Here is a 27,340-nt window from a genome sequence, read left to right as displayed (position 1 = left end):
TTGAAATATAACACCTGACATAACTAACGACGAAAACAATCATCATATCATCATCTAGTGACAATTGTACGCGATGTTGAATAACCCGATGAATATTTCGTATTCGTTTATCGAAAATTTGAAAACGGTTCTAGGGTATGAAGAATAAAAAGGACTCCATCCGCACTTGTCGAAATACCCATATAGGTATAGTAATTTACCCTATGCACGTATAAAGATTATATATATATATATATATATAAGTTATATATATAATCTGTATAGGGCAATATAACAAACCGTTATAATCGTTTCTCGGACTGTCTGTTAGCGGGCAATTTCAGAGGCTCGTAATAGATAATTTTTCTTGTACATGATATGCAGGTTTTTTTCTTTTTTTTTTTTTTTTTATTGCGCGTTAAACGTATCGCAACTACACCATTTAAGGATGTTGTTACCGCTGCGTATAAGAAAAAGGAAACTGCGAATCAAAGCAATGCAAGTCCATGCGCCTGGTAGACTTTTTTGCGTCGCGACCTGACCCAGACAAACTTAACCTGACCTAATCTAATCTAATCCCAACGGAGATAAAGACGACTTGGCTTAACTGTACGAAATTGCACTGAAATCAGTCAAAGAGTCTGATTTAAAATTATTGTAAGTCTGATACGATTATGTGTTTTAGCTAAAATCGAGGAAATTGAGGATCAAAGTTTTTACATGATTTATTTATTTATTTATTTATTTTTTTTGTTAATGTTTTTAAGGGACCTTTCGCGAATCTAGTCCTTTAATTTCATATAAAAAAGAATAATTTTTAACATTCTAATACTGTTTAAAAACGACGTATTTATCTGAAAATTGCTACACGATATTCTTACTAAGGAAAAGAACAGTAAATTTATAATAAAGCATGTGGTATCTGCAATTAGGAAATTTTACATTTGACTACGACGTTTTGAAATAGTTTCTTTAAAAAATTATAACCGTATAAAATAAGTAAATAATTAATTAACTGACCTACTTAAGAATCATTTTCATCAAAATCTAATTTCACCATCCTGTTAAGGGTGGTCGATTTTATAAGAATTCATATTTATTTAAATTTTCACAAAAATGACACATACCTGCAACATTTTACGCCGAAAACGGCATTGTAATCGAGATACCATCGGGAATGGAATGCGGAATAATTCGAGCGATGAATCCTATTATTTATGGGTACAATAATCTAAAGACATATTGGCTGATGTGCAACCGCGACCAAAACATCGGAAAGACAGTTGATAACAGTTACACGGATCTGTTTTATTTGAAAGATTATTTAAAATAAAATTATAAAAAAATAAGAAAAGTTAAAGTTTGAACTTAAAATTTAAAGTTAAAATTTCGAAATATGAGTGTGGTTTGTTTGCTTTATTTATACGGTTTACTGAATTTCAAACAATTCCAAAATGGCGAAATAACGGTTTCTCTCTCAGCAAAACGTTACCGACTTCGATACGATGAAGAATCATCACCTCTGCACCCGGTTCTCGATATTATGAATTTAAACGTCAAAACGTACAGGACGGTATTATAGGTATGTTGTACATCTATAATAAAACGTAACAAAGTAAGTAAGAGACCGGCGATCAATTGCGACACCGGAAACCGCAAGTAGGGATTCAAACTGACCGCGAAACCCTAACCGAAATTCTTGAATTATACATACGATATACATATATACATATATATACATATATAAAACACAAAAACAAAAATGTAAGATAGTAAGACGGAAAAAAAAAAAAAAATTATTTTGTTCGTATAAAATTCCTTGATTTATCCCGTGAAAAAATTCAGAATTCCCCGACGATTTCCAACGAAACTTACAGGTAATGTTGGACAGCTTTTATGATCAAAAGCTCGAGAATTTGTGCCCCTTGAATATATAAATATTTGTATAAAAACCACATAGCATTGCTTCGTTTCGTACAAATAGTTAGAAATTGAAAAACACCATTTTCGAAAGTTAGCTTAAATGAATTTACGAAGCGTAGCTGAAGTTTTAAAAAGTTTTGTAAAAAAAAAAAAAAAAGTACGCCTGTCCCTATTGTCAATAATAATTCCCCGACTATTTCCGGTTTTCCCCAATTTCGACAAATCAATGGTTTTAATATTGTACACGATTATTCTAGGTTTGTTCTACATTCTTTCAAAAGTTTATAATGACAATTTACAAAATACAATTAAAAAAAGGTTCGATTCTTGAAACGTTGGGGGCTCGGTAAAAAAAAAACGGTTTTTACCTTTTTTTTTTTTTTTTTTTAATTGTATTCTGTAAATCATCAATAAGAACTTTTGGAACAACGTAGAATAAACCTAGAAGAATTGTGAACAATATTCAAAACATTCAAGTTACTGAAAGTGGAGGGATGGATCAACTTCACGTGAGTCTGTCGCAACCCTGCCGAAGTATAATGTTCAAAATACAAAAGATCGTGCCAAATTTTTGTACAAAAATTTACGTGCCGCAGAAACTATAAATTGTATATATACCGGGACAATCTCTTGAAATTATACATACAATGCGCATGCGCCAAATAATTCAATCTCATTGGTCGGTGAAATCGCCCCGCGGCGATGTTTTCGTCTGCTGAGCAGAGGGCCAGCGTACACAAAAATGAGACAAGACTCAAGAGCTGTAAATCTCTCGTGCATAAAACCGCGGATTGAGGTTATGTTGCTATTTATTTTTACGTAGCGCGCATTGTCTAAGAATACTATCGTTCAGCAATACCGTGGTCGATATCGGAAAATATTCAACCGACGCAAATATCAAATGATACAGAAATTGGATGTTATTTATTGAAAGAAAAAATCTGAAATTCAATGTGAAATGTCATTAACAAGTGGGAGTCTGGACAAACAGAGGTAGGTGAGTAAAAACAATGTTTATTGTGAACAGATTCTTTATTTACATAAAATTAAAAATGCGTCTCATTAACGATTTATGTTTTGTGCATTTTATTGGAAATTAGTTGTATCCAAAAATACCAAAAGTTCCAGTCTGATAATAATAGCTTGTAATATTTTCAGGTACGGAATAATTCATTGTCAAAGCGGGACTAAATTTGTCAGGCATGGAAGCATGTAGGTAAATTTATAATTACGTGATCTTTGACAATTACAATATTTTAACATGGATTCAATGATTAAATTCGTTTTTTTTTTCAGCTGGCTCGAAGTTTAAACTTTGATTAACACGAGGAAAATTATGCCTTACCTGATGGTCAAAACGTTTAGGTGGCAAGGATCCTGGTTTCTCGAGCGGTGCAATCATTATAACCATCGAACATGGTTCTTCCGTCAGACATCAGGTGCCAGAGTGAATTTCATCAGGCCATCGCCACCTTCTTAACATCAGTTGAGGCAAAATTGAAGAGCGGGATATACTACAGATGATAATGGCTGAATATCCCATCATTTTACTTTGATCGAGCCAATAGCAATAAGTTTGTTACTTAACCGTTGCCGCCAATTCGTTCTACCGAGGAATCATTCTGTGCACCATTGTAATTCAAGCATTATTATTGACCAGCATTGTTTTTCAAACTTTATGCCATTTAATTCGGTATCTTATTTTGAAGCTTACTTTTACTCTCATTGGCATTAAATTCAGATGAATAGTTTTTCAAGTCCTCAATTAGATTGTGGGGTTGAATTTTGCTAGGCAAACTGAATCAATCTAAATCTAGAATTGTTAAATAACTTCAGTTAAAAATGTCTTTAAATTTAATTTTAGTTGACGGTGTCATCTGGCTAGCTAGTTGCACGATAACTTAAAACCAAATTCAATTTTACATTCTTTATAGGGTCCTACGCTAAGACTGAAAGCTTGTGAATCTCCATTTAGCGCAATTATTTCTGCATTTCATATTAGCATTGTCTGGAGCAAAAAAAATCTCATTTTGAGATTGGAAATGGAACCTGAAACGCAGAAGTTATTCGGTAGCACGAATTGAAAACCAAGAATTTTATAATGGTTCCTGCAACAAAGGGACTCTTTCCAAATATCCTTGTTACAAGATGATGTTTGGAGGACTATGAACAACATATTGTATCGGATTACATTATTTGGAAAAAGATCTTCATGAACTTCGTTAAAAATTAGATATTCATTTATTTTGATGGAACAAGGGGCACAATCATGAATCCGATAAGTCAATATCCTCGTAATAATGTTCTGACATTACTCTAAAACATGATTGTCCTTGAAGGTAATTGTGACGTTAAGGCGCATTTTGAGAAAGTTGATTTTCAACTTGTGTCGCAGGATGTGATCTACGTTCCTGAGTTCTACGCTTCCGATTACATTTTCTTTGTTTCGAAACGCACTAACATGAAATACAGAAATTATTTTAATAAATCTAATATTACTTGAATTTTCAATTTGAGTATTAGGTTCCCTTCATTTATTTAATTGAACATCATTAAAACATCATTAAAAATACATTGACTATCGACTATTTGTAAATTTTGTTCAACTATTTTCGAGAAAAAAAAGATTCACAGTTCTGTTACAGATAGTGTGATATTTAAATTTCTTGAACACTCGGTTTAATGTCCCATTTTCAAAAGTAATAAAATTCAATGTTACCGCCTGAAATCACAAGAGAGTGAGAAAGTCGCTTAGTTGCTTGAAAGTGGCGATGATCTTTGTACCTGTGATAAATTGAATAGGCAGATAACAATAAATATTAGAGATGCAATTATTTTGGCCGTATCACCTGTTGACAGAAAAAAATTTCATTGTTATTTCTAATGTACAAAATAATAAAAGTGATCAAATAAAGTGTTCCCACCTACCTGCTGCGTTTCTTCCAAGCACCCAAGATTTAAACAGATTTCTCATTTCAGTCGAATAAAGCCAATTTTCAAAGAGCATTAGCATCAACTTTCCGAGTCACTATCTCGACTGTTTGAGATTCTAACCTTAAAAATTCGCATGAACCACTTCGACGCCAAAAACAGAGTTTGACAGCTGAAACTCGGAGTTACCAGCCTGCCCGTGCAGCCGATAAAACTCGCGCATGCGCATTGTATGTATAGTTTCAAGAGATTGTCCCGGTATATATATATGTAATTTATTTAAACATGCGAAATGGCTTAGATTGAATTGCAATAAATAACAGTTAACACGTAATACATTATACGTATAAATATACGACGCTTGACGAGACGATTTGATTTGATCTCTCGATCAGGAGATTGCATGGGTTGAAAAAAAAAATTAATTAAAATCCCGTTGGATAATTTTAGCACATTATACTAATAACATGGTGTGTGTGTGTGTGTGTGTGTGCGTGTGTAAATCTGCCGTTACAAGGAATTTCACGATCATCGTAAAAAAAAAAAAAAAAAATAGAAAAAAAACAAGTAACAACAAATCAAATTCTAAACTCGTTTACATGGCTCCATGGCATATTAAATGCATTACGACTTTCAAATTGCAAGCTCCGTAAATGTTTTCTTCATATTTTTAAAGATTTTTTTCATGATAAATAATACCATTACTTTTATTTAGTTATAATAGATTTTTTACGTAATATACCTACCAGTACGTATAAAGTAAATTAATTACACCGACGCGAATAATACAATCTGATTCAATTCAATCGTTGCAACAGCTATGTATTGCTAATAAATTGTCTTCGGTAATTGGATAATGATTGTTTTGTATTGGAATCAGTACCAAATGATGGTAACAAAGAACATTACGACAATACTAGAGATCGGGGGGGGGGGGGCTAACGGGGTTGTTAGGAAGAAGAAAAACCTAAAGCTTGTCAAGTCAGCAACAGAACATAATCCACAAATGAACAACGCGGCGTTACAGAAGCTGTTCTGTACGAAATGATATACAGCGGCGGATCGCTTTACTGACGTCAATAGCGCCGAGGGAAATTTCCTCTCAAAACATACATACATACATACATACATACTTTACATACATACATACATACACACTTGTTATACTGCAGGCTGTGCTATCGAATTTGCAATTGTTCGAAAATAGACACCATCATTCACAAACGTTTGTTTTTTTCCCTTTCATTTCTTCATTTCTTTCACTTCTTCAAAGTTTTTTTTTTTTATTTGGCCGTTACTCGTTTCATTTTCTAAAATCTTGAAAAACACGAAATGCGATGTAAATGGTGTGCTTTTACTGTTGCTGTTTCTTTTTTCTTCGAAAGGTTATGTAGTTACAATGCCACTCGGTAAATTATACTTTTGTATATATAAAGAAAAAAAAAATATATATATATATTTTCGATATCGGGTTGATTGTTTCCTGAAGGAATCTAAAGAAAAAGCAAAAAGAAAAACGGATCTAGTACACGTTAAATGAAAAATGTTCCGAGATTCGGGTGGTAACTAATTTGTAGAAAATAAATCGTAAACGAAGCTTGTTAGAATTTCCTTTCTTTTTTAGGTGTGATGTATAGCGACACCGTATGTTTCTATAAAATAAAGAGTCAACGAATTAAAAACTTTGCATATCAAAGTCTTTATTTATATGTATATGTATATATACATATATAAGGTGTATATAATATTACACAGGGAGAGAAGCCCGGCCTGAAAGAAGAAAAAGGAAATGTTGGTGGAGATCGATACCAGCCGGAGTCCCCGGAACCTGGAACCTAGAACCTAGAACCTGGAATCCTGGAACCACCGCAGCTGGAATCTCGGGACCTCGAGAAGCTGCCGACGTGGTCGGAGACGCGTCGAAGTTCGTCGGACTCAACCGAGCTGTTTTGTACGTCGTCAGGGCAAGGCAAGGTAAAGGCAACGCACAACGTGTGATACGTAAAAGGCGAGGCGAGGCGAGGAAACGCAAGAAAAGAAGAACAAGAAGCAAAAGAAGAAGAAGAAGAAGAAGAAGAGGAGGAGGAGGAGGAGGAAGCCTGAAACACCGTCTGAACGTCGTCGCAATCCGTAAGACTAGTAAAAACCGTAAATAAAACAAAGCGAAACACCAACCAACCAACGAATGAACCAACCTGAAGTGAGGTTATATGACCGAGAAACCAAATGACCCGACCAGCGTTGTGCGCGACCACCTATAATATCAACTGGCGAGTAAAAGATAACGGTGCTCATCCCAACCAACCAGTGCTGCCTACAAACAGCACCAGGTTCTTATTATATGAGTGGTCAAGCCGCAAGGATACCCGCTGCACTCCGCATCGATGACGATATTACAATCTTTAACCCTTCGAGTCATAGTGGTTTTGAAGTATTCTCACCACCTATTTTACATCCATATTTGTCGTGTATTTAGAGAATATTTAAAACGTATTTTTTTGCGGATTTTTGCTATTTCTGACAGTATACTAATAGGTTTTCAACACTCGAGAGTAATTATTGCGATATAACGTAAATTATTATTGTTAGGAAAAAATTGATTGAAAATAATCGTGAAAATCGAAAGAATGATCCTTTCTGAGAAAGTTACCCCTCTACACGTATACATGTTTTACATAGATTATAAGTTTTCAGGATCGCTGATTACGAATCTGAAATCGGGTACAAAAAATTCAATATGGCGGATCCAATATGGCGGGCGAAAGTTTCAAATCCAATCGAATCCGGAGAAAAAACTCTGTACAGAGGTTTTTGAAGTCGCTGATTACGAATCTGACATCGAATTTTGAAAATTCGGTATGGCGAATCCAATCAGCGGCCCCGAAATCCCTGCATAGTTTTGTAACCAGATTCGATGAAATTTGAAATTTTTGTCCGCCATCTTGAATCAAGTATCGCATGTTTATTACGATTATGATAAGGAATTCGTTTAAATCGTTGTTATACCTATACATGTATATAATATACCAAAAATTACCATACTGATTGTATGTTTTGAAAACTCAAATTCTTTAAAGTCGTTATAAAGTTGCTAAATGGGTGATTTTCACTTCCGATATTTCGCTAGATATTTATAACGAGTTTACGTTACTAACTATTCCAACCTCGTAGAGAGAATCAGGTTTACGTCGTTAAACGCTACAAAACGTATACCGAATTGAATTCGTAAATTGTGTGTGTAAATTCGCCGATACGTTCTACATGCCAACCTGTACAATGCATCTTCCTCCTATATTCGCTAATTACAATTACTGTAGTACATACACGATATACCGTATGTGTGATAATTACGACAGCGCGAATTTATGTACCATCATACACGGTTAAAATATATGGCAAAACGTATGACTAATCCTGATGTTCCGTCAATTACTTTCTCTCTTTTTTTACACTAGTAATTTACAATGTAATCTGCATTATCGGTGTTATAAATGCGTTCACTCTCTGACTGCATATATATATATATATATACGGTTTCGCGTACTTTTTTATTCATTTATTTGCAAAATTTTTCCGCCTTGTCCGCAGGAAAATTCGAAAACACCCCAAATAAGGACCAACCTAGTACGCACACACATATACATATATAAGAAGACGATTTTACAGAAATGCATCTATAAACGAGTGAACTGATCGTGAGACGGAATTCCCCATTCCGATATATAAAACATTACATTATTACACGTCATACGCCTATACAAAACCGCAAACTTTGAATCATTAAGACTGCGAGACCGGAAGTTACAACGTACCGTGTGTATCTGTGTGTGTTTAATGCAAATTGTCGAAAATGCAACACACGCAAAGACAGAAAACAAAACGCGTGGAATAAATAACGTATAATTGGCGATTATTCGAATACTTCAAGCAGTCAATTCTTTGAAAACCCCTCGAAGTTACAGTTCGTTGTACAAAGTGTGATATATATTATACATATATATATATGTAATATTTTGCTTACCACCGTGCTTAATCAAACAAAGTAATATCCTTATAATAAGTGTCTTCTACTCACCAACAGGCCAGTTTCTACACTGGGTAATAACGTGAGCCGACTTCCATCCTGAATGTGATTTTCCTGTAGTGTTCCTTCTCTCAGTTGTCTGTAAAACGGAAACAAGAAAAACAATCAAGTTCAGGTTTAATTCAATTTTGGTATCCCCCTCCCGCCCTTTCAATATTCAGGCAAAATTCTTCAATAAACGATCTAACTCATTATTATCATTATCATTATCATTATTATACATTAGACGTACTCGTATTACGCGTCACACGAATCATAGATTAAAAAGTGCATTGTCGTATATAATATATAACCCGTGATTACTGTTTACACACAATATGTATGTATAATGTACGCATATTATTATAAACTAGAGAATTGCGCCGCCGCCAAATACACAAGCGCTATGTCGGCGAAATTACAAGATTAGAGACCGGGAGTATTAGAAAGATTATAATTTATGTACCTATGACTATTATAGTATTACTAACAGCAGCGGCGGTGGCGGCGGATCTATTATTCAAATTTATCATTATCACTATATGATAGAGGTATAAAGTATAATATATCAAGATTTTATTTGCCACGTTACAATTATTATTGTTGTTGTTATTATTATCGCCACCATTATTGTTGTTGTTGTTATTATTATTGTTGTTGTCGGTAGGTATAGACACAACGCACGCGTCAAATTAAAGAGATTTATTTACAAATCGCTTCTGCGCAACGTTTCTATATAGCGTGTATAATACAATCTTTTAAATTATGATTTGTATGAAATATAAAACAAATACCTATGACATGTATTTGTATATTTAAATATATTGTGTTCCAATTCCTTGCAGTAAAAATGGTGGTATAGGTCACATCGTAGATCCGTGTGCATTATTATACCTAGGTATGTATCATAAGGTTTATATATACATAACATACTACAGACATGATGTAAGTTAAGATTATTTTTGTATAGTTGAAAGCGGAAATTTATGCATATATATATATATATATATATATATATATATATATATATGTATATATAAATGTGATATAAATTCTAAATCAACTGATATTATTATCGTCAAAACCTTTCAGAATTGATTACGTAAGGTTAAATTGGTTACAAGAATAGACGATTAGTGTGTTAAGAAGTAATTCAAGTAAAGATGAAAAAAAGAAAAATTCTGTTTTTGTTGGAACAGGTACTGACTGACTTTCTTTCTCCCACTAATTAATAAAGTAAAATTGGCTGGTAGATTAATGATTATAATCCTGTTTGAAACATATATAATATCTGACCGCATGATGACAAAATGAATGAACTTTGTTAAATCGTCGTTCTTTGTCGCGTGCAGTAATTTAAAGTGCAGGTGCAGCAACAACCGGCGTTGCAATTTTTTTTTTCTTTCACTTCTACCAAGCAGTCATACAATATTTCCCAACACAAAGAATTTCCAAATGGAAAAAGTATATACCCAAGTGGCGTATGGATGGTATAAAAGACATGTGAAGAATGTTTCGAAAAAAAAAATTACTACAGACGGAGGGTGAAAATGATTTTTTCTTTCAAGTTGCAGAAGTTCAGGTGAAACTAAACGTATTCGAAAAATTTGCCGAATAAAATCCAAATTTGTCAATTTTCTAAAGATGACACATACTATTACAGTATGTATATATTATGTTACGTAGATTAGGACAAACACTCTAATGATTCTGTAGCAAAGAAAGGAAAAAAGGATGAAAGGGAATGGAGGCGAAAAATAATAAATCCAATTCGGTCCGATCACCCGGTATGCATGAAAACGGTTATTGTCACGGACAGGTGGACGCCGCCGGTCGGCCGGTTATTTCACATTCGTACCCGCTAACAACTCTCCTTCTCCTTCTTCTTCTTCCTTTCGCGACTCGATACATTAAACATTATGATACACGTGGAGTAAGTTTTGTAGAACTATAAGTTTCCTGCAAGGAAAGTAAGGTGGTCCAAAGTTTTCTTAATTAGCGAAGCGGATAAAAAGCAGAAGAAAAAAAAGATGGAGAACAAGAACAATAATAGATGTAACCGGTGTAACGTACAATATGAAAAACAATGACAATCCTCACGATCCATTGCACAATCGACTCGCTGCGCACACTTTTTCTACTACAATGTACATCATACTGTATTTATATCAGCTCTTCTGTTCCCGTCCGTTTCCTCAACGACGACGACGGGTTTCTTTCTTTTAAACTCCGCGCGCCTGCAGCTGCTATACATTATACATACATATGTATTATAGAATAAATAAAGTGAATAATAAGTGAGGTATTTGAACTGCTGCACTGAATTGTACAACATCTATAATGTATAATATATTTTATCGTTATTCTTATTATTATTATTGATATCATATCCCGTGGTGTGACTGCTGCGATTTGAATCTGTTGTTCGAAAGAGAGAGAGACAGAGAGAGAGAGAGAGAGAGAGAGAGAGAGAGAGAGAGAGAGAGGAGGGAGACACGTCGTATAGCCGCGTGTAACGAACCTGACCGGCAGATTGGTAATATATACCTATATAGACACGTATGTATATCTGCACAAATGATGAGAAAAATATTTTTTCGCCAAACTGATGATCAACAAAACAATATATTATTTCAATAGAAATAAGTAAGAAATAATAACGATAATATAGCAATGATAATATTTCTTGAAAAGAGAGAAGAAATATACATTTGTGCCAATTCAACGTGAATCCTTTTTGCTCTTATTATTACATACGTAGAACAAAACGCGTCACGAGCTAGGAAGATGAAGCGATATCAACAACACCACAACATTGTGAGGATGACGAGAAAAGGAAGTAGGAATTGTGCAAGAGCAACCAGTGAGAGAGCGAGCCCCCCGGGTTGGTAAAACTGTAATCAAGACCCAGACCCGCAAAATCAGGCAGCGGAGCAGTCAGTCAGTCAGTCAGTCAAGCCTCTCTGCTGAAAGTGCGCGAGAGTCAAGAGAGACAGAGACACAGGGAGAGAGAGAGAGAGAGAGAGAGAGGAGAGAGGAGAGAGGGAGGTCTCTCATAGCAGCAGCAGCAGCAGCAACAGCAAGTGACGATATCGCTTGCGAGGCGACGACGAAACGCGTAACAACTACTCTGGCGCTTCCAAATAGATATACCTATCATGTCGTAACACGAAGGAAGAAAATGCAGCACATGGATTACGCGTAACAGCATAAATAGTGATTCGCCGTCGTGCCCGTTTTCGCCCTATAATGAAGAAAACATAGTCTTCAGATATCTTAAATTGAAGATTTCGTGATTCGTCAATTCAGTTTCTCTTTATACGGCCTGCCTATATTTTCCAACTGCACATCAATTGACCATTTCAGTCACAGTTGGTTGCTCAGCCTCCCACCTCAAAAATATCCATATCCTACCCTTATTTCGGTTTATTTACAACTTTAAATGATCTTTGTTAGATCGTATAACCCCAAAAACTCCCGAGTCACAAAATTTAGGTCAAAATATTTGGTTGAAAAATGTGTCACTGATAGGGTTAAATATATACAGTTATACATATTGTTTATCATCGCCGATAAAGTAATGCAGGGATATCGTTAGTGAATATCCGCAGCTGTATAACCGGATTGTTTGGCGAAAATTTTACACGAGCAATTGACCACAGCATAGGGTAAATCCGCCTGAAATCCGGCAAATCATAGTACGTTTGACCGATTGGCCGTCTCTCGTCACTCTCCAACCAATGATGGTGAACAACGAGACAAATGCCGATCGGCAGTACACTGTACCCCGAATTGCCTAAATGTAGGCGTGTTTAAACCCTGTGTTAATATTAATTTCCCATGTAACATTTCCACGAAGTGACTCGATACGTGACACAAGTAGCTTTAGCTTTGCTCGACTTATTTAAAAAGGGGCGAGGCAAGAGACATACTCTTCATTGTTAAGGACTCATAATCAGTGAGTGAGCGAGTGTATAAGTGAGCTGGTCGTCGCCCCCGCCTTCCTAAAAGTAGCAGCAGCAGCAGCAGCCGGCCCACCACCTTTCTTTCGAAATATAATGTACATAGATACACAAAAACCGACATACGTGCGCCAGCTGATGATATTATACGTCATTATATATATATCTTTATATCGCTGAAATACACGGGCGAACACGCGCCACCGCCGCATTCAAATAGGCATAGCTGTTTCTTACAAACGAGAACATGTGTATGTATAAAATTTTGCACCATTCTACACACGACACGTTATCCATGCAGCGAATATGCGCGTAAACGTAGCCCTAGGACGCACAGTAAACGTTACATATATGCATGTACGCGTACATTTCAGTCTCGCGATATATTCGCATATACTCTCAGCGACGACGGTTGTGTGGCTATGATATGTGGCCGTGTAGTAAATATATTTCGTAACAAGACCAATCGTTTCACTTTATCCTACACAGGCAGACAAATTTGCAATGACGTCAAGCGATTCTTCAATACTCCGCTTTTCTCCTTACTCTTCTCCTCTGAAACATGTTTCATTTCACGTACTGCAGTGAAGCGTTATTCCCGAAATCCTGATTAAACCGTTACGTATGTATGTATGTATTTATTTACGTGGAATTTTTGAATCCCGAGTATTACGATCTCTGCGCGTGACAATTGAATAGTGGTAAAAACGACTCGCGCGGCTGTTCAGTCATTGAAACGTGCGACAAAAAGATTACCAACTTGGTATAAAAATCCCAGCTGCCTAAGCGAGAGCAAGCAAGCTGAAATCAAAAGAAGCGAGCGAGAGCACGAATAATAGATTTTTCACCAAAATCCTGTCGCCATCACTTCTTGGACAGAACTGAAACAATAGAATTCCCCCGGCGCGGCTATACGGTATGAGAAAAACGATTTGAAAAACTGTAAAACAATATATAGAATATAAAAATGCAAGAGGGATAGAAAGGTACTGAAAACCGTAATAGTAACCGTAACAATATAACCGTAAAGCGTTGGTGCGATCGGAATAATACGACTAGTGAGTTACGCGCGAGTGGTGAGCATACCTATACCTAAGCTTCAGGGCAAGGAGGATCGTTTAGCACGGCCATCCGTGAGAAGAAGAAACAGCGAGGCAGAGGAAGCAGAGATATGTATGTAGTACGTATGCATATGTAGACACGCTCACCTCTCCCGATGCAGTAAACAAATCCGTTCCTTGGCGACCTTCAATTTTTTGGATATAATTTTCTTGAGATTTTCGATACTCTCCGAACGGTCAACGGTGAGATCAAAGTGACCGCCGGTGGTGGGGTCAAGGGTGATGGTGATCTCCTCCGCGTCCCCGGTGACCACAGTGCAGCCACACCCCGGCGCGGAGGAGGATAAGGTGAGAGAAGGCGACGGCGACGGGGAAGGCGTGAGCAACGGGGACCTGCCCCCGTCTCTCCGCGAGGTTAACGTTGAGGCGGCGTTGGTGGTCATTGGGGATGTCCGGACGCCCTCGGGTTCGAGTTCGGGATCGCGATTACCGCCCCCGTTCTTCGAGCCGTTTTTACTTCCACCGCTGGTGTTCGCCGCCGTGTCTGACGGCGTTTCCGAACTGCTGCTATCCATTGTTCCTCCCTCCGCTGCTGCGTCGTTATATCCTCAGGCGGAATGTTAGAATGAGCCGCGGAGAGGATGAAGGAGCGAGTTGAGACGAGGAGAAGGTTAAAACGGAAAGAAAAAAAAAAAAAGAAAACAAAGGAAAACCGCGTTCTTACGGCTCAGACGAAACGGGAAGGGGACGGTTGTTGGTAACGGACACACAGAGAAGCAACGAGAAAGAGAAATGAATGAAAAAAAATCTAAGAAGAAAACGGAGAACAACTTTCCTTAGACGAAAACTTTACTCTGTAGCCCCTATTATCCTCTATCTCTTTCTATATCTGTATTCACGAACACACACAGCCACCGCGCACAATACCCAGCACTTCGATTTAATACACGTGTGTACGTATGTGTATATAATATATATGTTATGTATGTATGTACTTTTTTACACCTTGATTAATGCAACTTCAGAATTTCAGACACCCACTTTCCCCTGGCCGTTGTTACGTTTCTATATTATCACTGTACGATAACCACGCGAGAGAGAAAACACACCTCAATCAATAGTCACCGCACTCACCAGCCCGCCCTCGGCTACTTGAACCCTGCGACTAAAGACCCGGAGACCCGGACGGAATCCCAGACGTCGAACGTGCCCGAGGTGCCGCTCGCCGAGCCAGCCGATTACCGAATCTTAAAGTAAAATGGCCGCCGCGATTATAGCGCCCTCTTACTGCTACTCTGCGATTCACCTTCGCGAGCCACGTGACATGCTGCGCCATCCTACGGATTACTGGATAAACTTTACAGCCGACGCCATCTAGCATTTATTTTCATGTGCTATGAAAGCTATTATAGAACTAGGCGTTATCGACATAGAAAGACCTGTTTGTAAGTAAGGGTGCATTCCGAGATTAGCTCGTGGAATAGCTTTGTCACTGTCCTAGGGAGTTTATATCGTTGCCAGCTAGTTTCGGAACGCACCCTAAATAACATAAAAGGGCACGAGTACGATATTTAAATCAAAATAAAGAAAAGTTGGTATTTTCATCATTTCACGAAATATTTATTACTAAACAAACATTGTCATACGGAGGTCGAATTAATTATAACCTTTGGGCTGCGACAGTCACCTCCTGCGATTTTATTACGTGTTGATGTGACTGTGGTTTCGATTGTGCCCCTTTCGTACGGATGCCAAACTCATGAGTAAAAAAAAATCGTTCAATTTCGATGTGTTTCCAATGACCGTTAAAAGTGCTTACATCTCCTTAGGGAGGCCGAAACGGCGAATTTTTTATTCTTGAAATTCTCCTTGATTTGGTAAAAACACCAAGAATCAATGGTCAAAAATGGGCACCACAAATATCTTACTTATCCCTCACAAAAACCTTTTCACTGACTGAAAATTGCGGTTATTTTTTAATCATTTTTCTGTACAATGTTTTCTTCGGAAAGTGATCTTTATTTAAATATAAAAAAATTGTTTCAATATTTTTACCCGTTGGCCAGCAATTCCATATACATGTATACTAATAATAAAATCGTTAAGACTATGGTTATTGTGATGACATTTTTGTTAAAATTATTACGTTATATAAATATACAATGTGCTCTGCACATAACAATTAACAATATAACAATAATTGTAATTAATCGTCTCCGTCGTAAATATGTATACATAATATACAACTGTACTCAGTGTTAACTGAAACCTTATAATTTTCGTTAGACTTCTATGTGATTTTACTACCGAGAGTAAAATAGGAGGTAATTTTTGGAAGAAGAATATAAATGTGTAATTATTATTTCCGCGAGTAGAGGTCTTTTCGCATTTAAGCTGGATATAAGATAACTGTGGCATTGTAAAGTACAGTCTCTAGAGGCGGTATTAATTTTTTCGAATACGATATTTCGCAACTGATTTTATACTTAAAAATTACACTATGTCGAATATATTAATATTTGAATTGTATTTAATAATGAGAGATCAAATAAACAAGCAGTAAAAAAACTTTTGTTTAAAATTGTTCAAATTAATTACTAATTGCTGAGACGCAAAATTTTCATTTCTATCAATAATCTTACATCTTATTCCAGAAGATGTTCATTGAACAAAATATTTACGTTCAACGATAATGCAACGCGTTTCATTTAATTTTCATTGTCACTCGGTCAAAACGTTTGGTCTGATTGCTACAGTACAATTTATTACATCCCCTCCTAATCTTAGATTTAAGGGTCTAAAGCTTACAAATTCACAAGTGACAAATTCTTGTTCTTACCCTAACGCCATTAAATGGCGTTAAATTTTTTTAAAAGAGTTCAAATGCTTGTGATGTTATACGCTAGTAATTATTATCTATAAAACGTAGCCTAACGATCCCTTCTTGAACACATTAGTTTTGGAATCAAGCCGTGGCTGAGCATCGTGGTAGCCTAAACTATCCATGATTCACCTGTATGAATATAGTATAATATATACAGTTATATTTACCATTTATTTGATACTAACGTAAATTTGTTTTTTTACTTTATCTCGGCACAAATTCGATTACTTTAAGTATTGTTCACGTAATTTAACAGGACACACAGTATTAAACTGATATACACCCCTTGTTCTCTATGTACTCATTCCCGATAATTTATAGATTCCCGATGTTACCAAACTCTCTCCTATACCCATTCAGAATATTGTTCCCTTCCATTTCTATTCTTCATATACAGGGAATGTCTGGTCAAAAGGCAATCTCCAACCCACGCGAGTAGCAACTTTTACGTGACCCGAGCATAGCAGATAAATGCTGTGAACAAAAACTTGTACATGTGGTTAGCGCTAGCGGTGAGCTCAGAGGTTGCCCTTTCATCAGAGATCCCCTGTATATTTGTAAGAGGAGATAGAGTGGTGAAAATTTTGACTTGCATCAACTTAATTCAAAAATCCCATAGCCTGTGAACTGTTGATTGTGAGACAATTTGTTTGCTAAACATTATCATGAAACTATCCGATAATACAATAGTTGCGATAATATTCCTAAATGTTCTAAATAATGATAACCATTATATTTCTGTAAAACTTGATTTAGATTTTCGAAATTTCCCCATAGTGAAATTATTAAAAAATCATTGTACGTATATTTTTACAGCCCGGTTTTCAAGTATTGACGACGTATTTATAGTTGACCTGTGTAAAAATATCTTCTATGCCTACAGAGATGTGTGCGTATAATATGAGCTCAAATCCTACTCTCTAAAATCGATTACGTTCGAATTTTAATTTCTGGGATCATTCGTTAGATGCTTGATTTGATAATTTATCATAATTGTTCTATAATTCTTGTAATTGTATCTATTATATATGTATATTTAATGCATACCACCTTATAGAGAATTACGATTCACAATAAAATTCATGATCCAAATTCTTCCGTATCTTGCTCAATTTGTTTAAACTCAAACGAGCCTCTACCATCCATTTGAAGGTAATACTGAACAAAAAAAGAAACAGAAACGACATTATTATCCACATTTATCCATCAGGTTTGCGAAAGTAACAAGCCAGATTTTGAGTCCTACCTCGTGGTGTTTCCAAAGGGACTTTCGGTGAGAAACGGTGAATAAAGTAATACCAGCTCGTCTGCAGTAAGAATACATGGAATCCTCGACATCCACGCTAACTGCACTCGTACATTCGTCGAGAATGGCGAACTGTGGTGCATGATAAAACAACCTTGCCATCTGAACATAAAAAAATCGGTTCCGCGTCAATTTACACGAATAACAAAAAGTTTTAGTTCACTGGTATACGCGCCCGTATACAAGGGGAAACAATTTACCGCAATGCGCTGCTTTTCTCCGCCTGACAAAACGTCAATCCAGTCGGCAACGGTGTCCCAACCCTGTCCTTTCCCCTTTCCTTGACCGTCTCTTTCCAGCAGATGACCAAGTTGCACCACATTTAAGAACTCCTCCAGATCGGCGTCATTACAATTACCTCGTCGCAGCATTTCGGCTCTTGTATGAGGGTAAATTACTTGGTCTCTGAGCGTACCCAACGTCATGTACGGTCTTTGCGGGATGTAAAACAATTTCCCCTTTGGTGGCTTAGTTACAATTCCTCGCCAGACTGGCCAAAGCTAATTGTTGAATAAGTTATTGATTATTATGATACAGCTATTGCTCAGGCAATGAACAGAAAATTGAATTGGTGCCGATTACTTACCTCGCCGAGAATTCGGAATAGGGAACTCTTTCCACAACCATTTGGACCGCAGACCAAAACGTTCATGCCAGATTTCACCTCAAAACATAAATCTTTTACAAGTACATCACCGTTTGGTGTAACTAAAGGCACATGCTCGAATTTTATTATGTTGTCCTTAGCAACTATTTTTCCTGCTCCTGGTGCGCCAACCGGTTCGGACTTATTGTCTGCCACCATAGTTCGCTGATATTTCCCTGAGTTCAGGTCGTTCAAGACTGTTCTTATTTCTGTAACTCTGGCTGTGAAACCGGCCAGTCGTGTCAACTCTCTTCCTGCAAGTACCAGCCTGCCGATAGCTTCCGCCAACTTTATCAACATTCGGCCATATGTGTAGTAACTCTTGTAACGATGATCAGGGGTTCCACTCAGTATCGGATGATTTTTTTGGAGGAAGGGAATGCTGACTGCATAAAAACCGACAATCGTTGCCGCATCTGGAAATAATAAATAAAATTATCCCAGTTGCGGTCTTTGTTCTTGATCTCTCCCCAAAATCTTGCTGTGGTCAATTATAGGTATTTTGTTTACTATTTTACTTACACTTCCCAACAAAATTGTCCACTACTCCCAAAGTTACTTTAAACTCAAGGAACCTTCGTAGATGTGTGATCTAAAGAGTTCATTAAAAGTTATTAGTTACCGTGTCTAGTTTCTGTGTTATCTTGCAACATATTCATGGTATACAAAAAAATGTTTTACCAATTTTTGGAAGCTGGTGAGGAGGGTGAGCTTCTCACGATTATTTCCCTGATAAAAAGCAATCTCTTCTGAATTGACTATCAGGCGTGAGTTAATGTGACGATATTCCCCTTCAAGTCGCTGTTCCGTCACAGTCAATGACCCGATTGGTCTACGAAGATGCGTTAAAAACGTTCCTGCTCCCAACAAGTAACCCAGCATAAGCAGGGGTGTCTGTTGGGGGAAAAAAAAAATGAAAGAAACAATCATGATTTTGCGTGATGTGCAAAATTAGAACGTTATATGAGCGATGACTGGTCTTTACGGATTTGCAGCAAAAAGTTTTTGAGCAGCTATTTTATTCATATAGCAGAGTATAAAATTTTATTTTAAATATTGTCTTTACCTGTCCTCCGAGAGTGGACGTGAGTCTGTATACGTAAATAGATATATCCAGTAGAGGTTTAGCAATATTACTGTACAAATCTGTGCAACTTTCGCAGAATTTATCAACATCTGTTGTGAGCAATTGGTCTGGATTTGCAATGCGGTTATCCAAGTTGCACATTTTATAGTATGTGAAACCCCTGTGAATTAATGAATAAATGATTAGATGAATTAGATTGTAATTGCATAAACAAATATTAATACTACAGACATAATATGCCAATTTAAAGCCTGAAAAAATCTGTACATAAATTGTTTTCACCCTGATACATCATATCGTTATCTTCGAAATGACTTCTTCTCTGATTGCAACCAATACTTAATACTTACTTGAGGTATTTATCCATAAGGTGGTGTGTAATGTTAGTGCGTAACCTAAGTTTCACTTCGCCAATACCATACTTCAGTATATTGTTCACTATTGAAACCTAAATCAATAAATGTGTGGTCAAAATTTTATCAAATTTTAGGAAATTATCATTTTATAGGTGAAAAACAATATTAACATTCCAGAGAGCTGATATTCATTATCCGATGCGAATGAGCATAAAATTGTGGTGTTTCTATTTTCACTATGTTTGATAGATCCCGATATTTCAAGTCCGTATTATTGTAACACCAATTTTAGACTCATCATCAACAACTCATTTGACAATAATGGCATATTTTTTAAATTTAACATTAAATGAAATCAATTGAACAAATACACTCGCTTACCAACGGCAATGCGGAGAAGAACCAGAAAAGTCGTTTTCTAAATAAAGGTCCATTCATACTAACTATAGACCTGAAAATGATTTTTTGCTTAAGGACAAAAAGCATGGACGCAGTAAATACTAGATAGAATAATACAATATCTACAAATTGTATAATTTTAGATAACCAAAGTTTACATACGATTCGATAAGCGTCCCGGCATTAATCATCCATAAATCACAAAACGATCTGACAACGAGAGCCACAGCTATCAGGAGTAAGTATCCCGATTCTGTGGAAAAAACTCCTGGAACGCCAATAGCAATAAGCTGGCGTAGCTGCCTGAAGAATTCTGCGTTAACGTGAGCTTTGGGCGATTTTGGTTTGTCCTGCAGAAATTGAATTATCGTTTAATGATTATGTGAGTAACTATGATTAAATTTATCATCCTTACCTCTTTAATGACATACTGAATGTCGTTGTTTGTCTGTTGATGTCTGTGAAAGGAAAATTATTACATTGCATTATTTAGGAGAAGAAAGTTAGTGACATTGCAGAATGTAGACAAATGAATGAGACAACGTCGACGGTTTCGACTAGTAATTTTAATTAGTTACCTAAGTTTCGATGTCCGTTTTTTCGTTTTTTTGTTCAGCAGCCAAATTATTGCGCTGACACTTATCGCTCCTGCGATTGACCTTTTTGTTACAAATTTACTAAGTGCAGGTGCCATTTTTGCCTTAACTCCCTTTCGGTTCCCTCACTATGGACTTTAATTGGTATCTGGTTTTCATTCGCTTTCGATGGAATGCATTTGAATTCTTGAATACATTACCCGGTGTTTATCACTCGTTTTTGTTTTCTTACAATTCTACTTCGTTCGTTACCTCCAATTTACATCAACGCAAGTCACTACGCCAGTGACGCAACGTATGCCAACCTAACCGCGCGACCACCTATGTCCTAACCGTCAAAATAAATATTAAGTAAATTTTCAATGATCACCGCCTTCATGGAATGACGGTGCGAACCTTCGATTTTACGTATGTATACATGCACATAATTTAACTGTCGAAAAAGATACAACCAAAGGCTACGTTCGGGCGCATCCGAGTGTAGCGAGATAACTACAAGTGAAAAATTAGACACGTGTCTCGCACACTTGCGCAAGCTCCCATATAAGACAAGGATAAAACTGAACTCGATAGGCTAGGTTAGCCACAAACTCGGACCTTGGTTACGTCATTACTATGTCATTACAGCTATCACGGTACGTTTTTGAAAGAAAAATATTTTTCAACTTTGTAGAAGATAGTAAAAAAAACTCGTTCGAACTTATCATTCATGGTCAATTGTGTGTGTTCCTCCCCGCCGTTCGAACTTCCCACTCATCACTAGGGCTCAAATATCAAATTATATTTAAATACTTTGTTGATCGGAGGAAATAATCCTCGACCTTGAATTCTACTTGCAATATAATACAGTTATAACCACGATTGCTTATCAAAAGCCACAAGTTTGAATGACTGTAATGCCTCAGAGTAATTGAAAAGTCTGTTATATCTATGGTAGGTTGTATAACGGTCAATTACGAAAAAAGAAATATAACGGATCATATACGGAGTATACTAGTGATTGATTGAAAAATACTTTAGAGAAATAGGATGTTCAATGGTTGACTGACATTTATAGGAAAACCGTCACTGGAAACTTTCTAATATTCTGGCAGGCCCAAGTGACATTGAATTTTCATTGAGAATAGCTAACAGCATTTTTACTGTCCACCTGATTGTAAGATTGGATACTTGGATATCAAATAGGAATAAAAAACGATGACATTTTAAACACTGGTTTATTACGATTGCTACTTTTGTAATAGCATTCATATCACGCCCTACTAACATTTTAAGTCCAATGAGCAGACACAGATAATTTTACGTCATAACATGTCAGTTTCATAATATTTACAAACCTGTAACACACAAAAAACTTAATGTTAAGTCATATAACAATTTGCATGGCTCTCGAAGTTTCGAAGTAATAACAATTATTCCCGAGCCATTTGAGTCACCAAACCCAAAGCAGAATCCTGATGTAACAAGTTATACGCTAATGAAAATCTTATGCGAATTTTACATGTAAACAAAATGCATAATGATGACTAAGTAGTCTTAGTATATCGGCAGTTTAGGAATTGTTAATCACTTAGACTAGATACGAAGTTATCAGTCGACAATGGAGATACTTAAAATGAAGCAATCGATGCAATTGAATCAAGGATAGTCACTTCCTTTTGTAAATCAGTAGGTATTGACTGTAATTAGTTGGTGTGATATGAGCATAAAATAAATCAGCGATTAGTCTGTATTTGTCAAGAAATTGATGAATACTTGGAGCAAGCTCATGAAATAATACAAGATGTGTGGGCATCTCCGTATCTTTGGTGTTACTGTAAGTTTGTCTTAACCAGAGGTTTGGATTTGCAAAGAACTCTGACGCCTCATCAATGTAGTCATCTCGGTTGCTTAAGCTTGGTTCGCAAGTCAGAAACCTGGCTGTTACATTAGCATGCAAGTGACTATAAAAGGGAGTTGCATGGCAGGGAGTGAGGAATAAGATATTGACGTCATCATTTGGTACACTTGCAATTTCCTGACGTAATATTTTCATGGCATCTAACGAACCTCGCAAATGAACCAGAGAGAAGTAAAGTCCTGGCAATAAATTAGTGAGCACCAAAACGGTCATGAGAACTGTTCGCGTAAAGGGTGCCACAGAATTTTTTATGCACAAAATGCCACTAGTACCAAGGCAGACGAAGAATGGGAGTAACGGAAGAATAAACCTAATTTCTTTATGAGGTATCATTGAATAGATGGCCAGAGTCCATCCAATAACGACTAACATAACAGCCTGTCTGTGAAACTTGGCAGGATGTTGCACGACTTGCCAGGCACCAATCAAAAATATGACGTAGTATAGGCCCAAGATGACTGGGATTCCTATGGTCAAGTACCAGAAAAAAGGCTCAGTACCGTAGAAATCGCTAACCCGATAAATGAGATTAATCCGAAGAAATTCTATGTGACTTAAAACAAACTTTCCATAACCAATGGTATCAACCAAGGTCGCTATAGATGAGGTGGTCATTCCTATTCTTAAATAACTCAGAAGGAGAACAATTCTTCCTGAGGTCGGAGTAGTCAAAAGGTGATACAGACATAACGGAGTCCATATCACAGCCGCAGTGGGTCTAACGACGCAGAGCCATGCGACGATCCAAATATAGCTGACGCTCTTGGTGTTACTATCTCGCCACGGAAAAATGGACAGGGTAATTGTCGTTAAGGAAGTCTCCAAGGTGTTGACTAAAGTTCGAGAGGCATAGTAATACCAGAACCAATTGGTGCAGAGGCTGAAGAGGGCCCACTTGTTTTTGGTCCATACGTAGAATCTGTAATCGGCGTAAGCGGAGAGAAGGGCTTGAATAATGCGAGGCGCGATTATTATAAGCGTGGCAAAATCTAGGTGAAAAAATCCAAGGATCCGATAGATCAACGATATCAGTAACGGATAAATGTAGCTACGTATTCCTTCCCGCCACTCCCAGGTTAAGTGGCCATAACCAAATGCCAGCCGATGAGCAACCTCCATCGACTGCCAATATTCGTCCGGTACGTCACTCGTTTGCACTAGAAATACTGATGACAATCTCCACGCGATCACGCAGAGTAGGACTTTGTGAATTCTATTTGACAGATTCATTTTGTTTGGTTCTTTGTTCGCAGTTTCCGTCAACTAAAATCAGTTATTACGTTGTCCGTTACGTATAACTTGATTAGGTACACCTGTCCTGAAATTTGATATGTGTATACAGTTTGTTGCTAGATTAGGTTAAGTTAGGTTAGGCTCACAATAATCGAACGCCGAAATTCAAATCTTCGTCATTGATTTCCGGCGAAAATTATACCCAGCTGCTCTGGTTACTCTGGACCAAAGTTTTTTACCTAAATAGTCTAATATTTTCGCTGTGTATCCAACAGTGGGCTAAACAATCACACATCGCGTCGCGTTATCGGTTGATTATAGGTATGTGCAACGCGAGTTACCAAGAATCGAAATCTATTCTGATGTACACGGATAAGTGAATATTGAGTTTAAAGATAACAGGAACAGCCGGATAACCGGTAACGGCTATCTGAGCCTCAACATCCAATTCCTGCGCTTCTTTCGCATTTTCAAATAACTCGATAGAACCGGTCGGGTTTCAGACTAATCAGCGTGCTAATCAGACAGTCCTGGTGGGTCGGTTTTGTTCATAGCATACAAGAATAGACCGCAGGAGTAACGAAGGTGGCCCTTTGGAGAATGCAATAGCGCAATAGAAAGAGAAAGCTGCACATAGGACCCAGGGTTGCCAGATGGCCGTTGTGAAAATATCGTACCAGGCTGCATAAATTTATCGTACACTTATCGTACGATGATAAAAAAAATTATCGTCCTAATTATCGTCTATTATTATAAATTATCGTACTAAATTATGGTATACACCTTTCTGTTAGGAGAAAAGCATTGAGTTGATAAATCGATTGTTACTCCTGACAGTCCTGACGAGGAGGTTAAGCGGAATACCGACTGCTGGTAAAAAGACAGAATAATAGAGGATGAAATTTTCGAAAATAAAAATGCTACGCTGTACTTATTCATTTTCCTCGATGTTTGGGCCTAAGCTTGACGATCCGGCGTGACGTTCTGACGTATCGACTAAGGAGCAAAAAAAAAAATATCGGACAATTTCACATAATATGGTACAATTATCGTACAAATTAGTACGATAATCGTGTATCGTACGGACGGTAAATATATCGTACATGTACTATAGTTATCGTGCGTATGGCAACCCTGATAGGACCCCTCTATCCTTGTTTAATCACGCATGCGCACTCAGCGTTCTTTTAGTAAGAATGAAATAGAAAATGAATGGAGGGATGGAAGTTCTTATACATATATTGTACATAAAACATAAATTAGAAGTTATAATTTAAAAATAGGAATAATACTAATAAAACATTAAAATTAAATAATTGGATATTGAATCGTTGAATGCTGTTCATCATTTTTATTAGGTAACAAACATGAATAATGCACATAAGTACATACTGTATGATTATATACTGTAATAAAACGTTGAATATTATTATACTTAAAACAATACGTAAAAAAATATTATATTTTCGTAATATATAAAAATATTATTTTACAAGAAATTTACAAGCATATCTTGCACAAACATTCTATTTGGCTCATTTGACTTTTGTTATTGAATACTTATACATAATTTGAAAATCTTTAAAAATTGTGAGCTTATTGTTCTGCATGCGTATTCTTTAGCTTTGACCTTGTAAAAGTTGACCTCGCAGTGTCTACGCGTGTTCGCGCATGCGCGACTTGACGAAGGCAGAGTGGTCCCATCATAGACTTATAAATATGCAACTTTCTCTTTCTATTCTGCTATCGACTTCTTAGCCCGGTCACGCGGTCTATTCTTATATGTCTATGGTTTTGTTGATAGTCAATGGATACTCAAGCGAATCACAAAATTCTGTAAAATTTCGCGTCAAACGCATTATATAAAGAAAAAAATACTTTGACGGAAACCCCGCCGAGTTTATGTACGTTAAGGAAAGCTCAACAGCTTGGATGTAAAACGAAGATATAATGTAGACGAATTACTAAATTCTCAGTTCAATTAAGAATTTTGTCAGTTTCTTCTTCCTCTCCTTTATCCGAAAGTTGACTGAAGAATATTGTCAACGCTACAGTTAAGAAAAGCAGGCGTTACTTCTTTTTCAAACATTTTCAGATCATCTATTTCCTGTCTCCAGCTTCGGCACGTACCTTTTGTCCATGCAAGGTACACATCTTCAGGCTTTTACAATTTTCATATAAAAAGTATTTGTACCTCTTTCTTTCATTCTATACTCCTTTTCCATCGCCCATATTGCAGTTCCTTCTGTCCGAAGGTTTACAAAACATTTTATGAAACTTCAAACTCATAATTTACCAATGGGATATTTTGATTCTTATTGCAAATGTTTTAACCCTGCTTCGGTAAGGTGGGTTTTTTAGGGCATAGTACACCCTGCTTTTAGATAAGTTTTGAAATCCACCTTGCCGACGACGAGTCAATTTTTCACTTGAAATACGTGGACTTTGATATTTCGACATATATTCATCAATCACAGGTGGCGAAATCACTGTAGTAGGTATGGAGCACTCCACACCTCAATATTTAGTAGGTGTGGAATTCCACACCTCAGATATCTGCAGTTTCAAAAAATTCAATTTTGTTTCAATTACTAATTGAATATCAACGGTACTACAAGATCACTTGGGCGGTGTAGCTATAAACCATATTCACCAAGATATACCTGAAGAATTAGATCTTGACATCCTGATAAATGAATTCATCAGGTGTAACAACTGCAGAAAAACAACTTTCGATATATTAAACTGAAATAAAAGTGTAGAAATAAAAGTCTGCCGAAGCGACTTCCAGAATCTGACGTATCAGCCAAGCCAATGTGCACGAGAACTACCCCCACTACCTCGGCCAGCAGAGACCCCCACGAGCACCAGCATTGGCAATCTCTCTACCAGTCTCTCGATTGCTTTGGTTTGCAACCTTTTCCTCGGATTTAATATCGGGTGAAGCTGGAAAAGCAATTACTCGATTTTCACTGGTTTTCACTCACTGCAAATGTATATTTTACGAATAATTT

General features: G+C 36.8%; 3 protein-coding genes across 9 annotated transcripts in view; all 3 read right to left on the bottom strand.

The window, feature by feature from the left end:
• LOC124179354 (midnolin-A-like) overlaps positions 1-15,155 on the bottom strand; it is a 51,759-nt gene extending 36,604 nt beyond the window's left edge. The window contains exons 1-2 of one of the 2 annotated variants that reach the window (XM_046563618.1): positions 14,067-15,155; positions 8,909-8,996 (exon numbers count right to left, since the gene is read on the bottom strand). In XM_046563618.1, the coding sequence (XP_046419574.1) occupies positions 8,909-8,996; positions 14,067-14,494 (516 nt within the window). In that variant the 5' untranslated portion in view covers positions 14,495-15,155. The remainder of the gene's footprint in view (positions 1-8,908; positions 8,997-14,066) is intronic. The other variant, XM_046563619.1, reaches the window with a different exon arrangement.
• Positions 15,156-15,517: 362 nt separating this feature from the next.
• Positions 15,518-22,066, bottom strand: LOC124179356 (ATP-binding cassette sub-family D member 3). Of its 2 annotated transcripts, XM_046563624.1 has the most exons (13): positions 21,176-22,066; positions 21,013-21,055; positions 20,760-20,947; positions 20,580-20,649; positions 20,193-20,290; positions 19,822-20,002; positions 19,437-19,649; positions 19,278-19,347; positions 18,696-19,171; positions 18,310-18,609; positions 18,050-18,211; positions 17,854-17,961; positions 15,518-16,932 (listed from the first exon to the last, which is right to left on the bottom strand). In XM_046563624.1, the coding sequence occupies exons 1-12, from the start codon at positions 21,289-21,291 to the stop codon at positions 17,884-17,886; spliced, it is 1,995 nt and encodes a 664-aa protein (XP_046419580.1). In that variant the 5' UTR covers positions 21,292-22,066; the 3' UTR covers positions 15,518-16,932; positions 17,854-17,883. The 2 variants fall into 2 exon arrangements, with proteins under 2 accessions (XP_046419580.1, XP_046419579.1); XM_046563623.1 differs by having other exon boundaries at positions 15,918-17,961; positions 21,176-22,065.
• A 119-nt stretch (positions 22,067-22,185) lies between these two features.
• On the bottom strand, positions 22,186-27,147 carry LOC124179359 (GPI mannosyltransferase 3-like). Of its 5 annotated transcripts, none has more exons than XM_046563629.1 (3): positions 26,521-27,147; positions 24,473-25,322; positions 22,186-24,411 (listed from the first exon to the last, which is right to left on the bottom strand). In XM_046563629.1, the coding sequence occupies exon 3, from the start codon at positions 24,321-24,323 to the stop codon at positions 22,842-22,844; it is 1,482 nt and encodes a 493-aa protein (XP_046419585.1). In that variant the 5' UTR covers positions 24,324-24,411; positions 24,473-25,322; positions 26,521-27,147; the 3' UTR covers positions 22,186-22,841. The 5 variants fall into 5 exon arrangements, with proteins under 5 accessions (XP_046419585.1, XP_046419587.1, XP_046419584.1 ...); XM_046563631.1 differs by having other exon boundaries at positions 22,186-24,406; positions 24,566-25,322; XM_046563628.1 differs by having other exon boundaries at positions 24,566-25,322; positions 26,521-27,146.
• Positions 27,148-27,340: the final 193 nt, after the last annotated feature.

The sequence above is a fragment of the Neodiprion fabricii genome, chromosome 4 (assembly GCF_021155785.1).
Source record: "Neodiprion fabricii isolate iyNeoFabr1 chromosome 4, iyNeoFabr1.1, whole genome shotgun sequence".
Lineage (NCBI taxonomy): Eukaryota > Metazoa > Arthropoda > Insecta > Hymenoptera > Diprionidae > Neodiprion > Neodiprion fabricii.
Note: the sequence above shows the minus strand (reverse complement) of the source record. Positions and strands in the feature narration are given on the sequence as shown.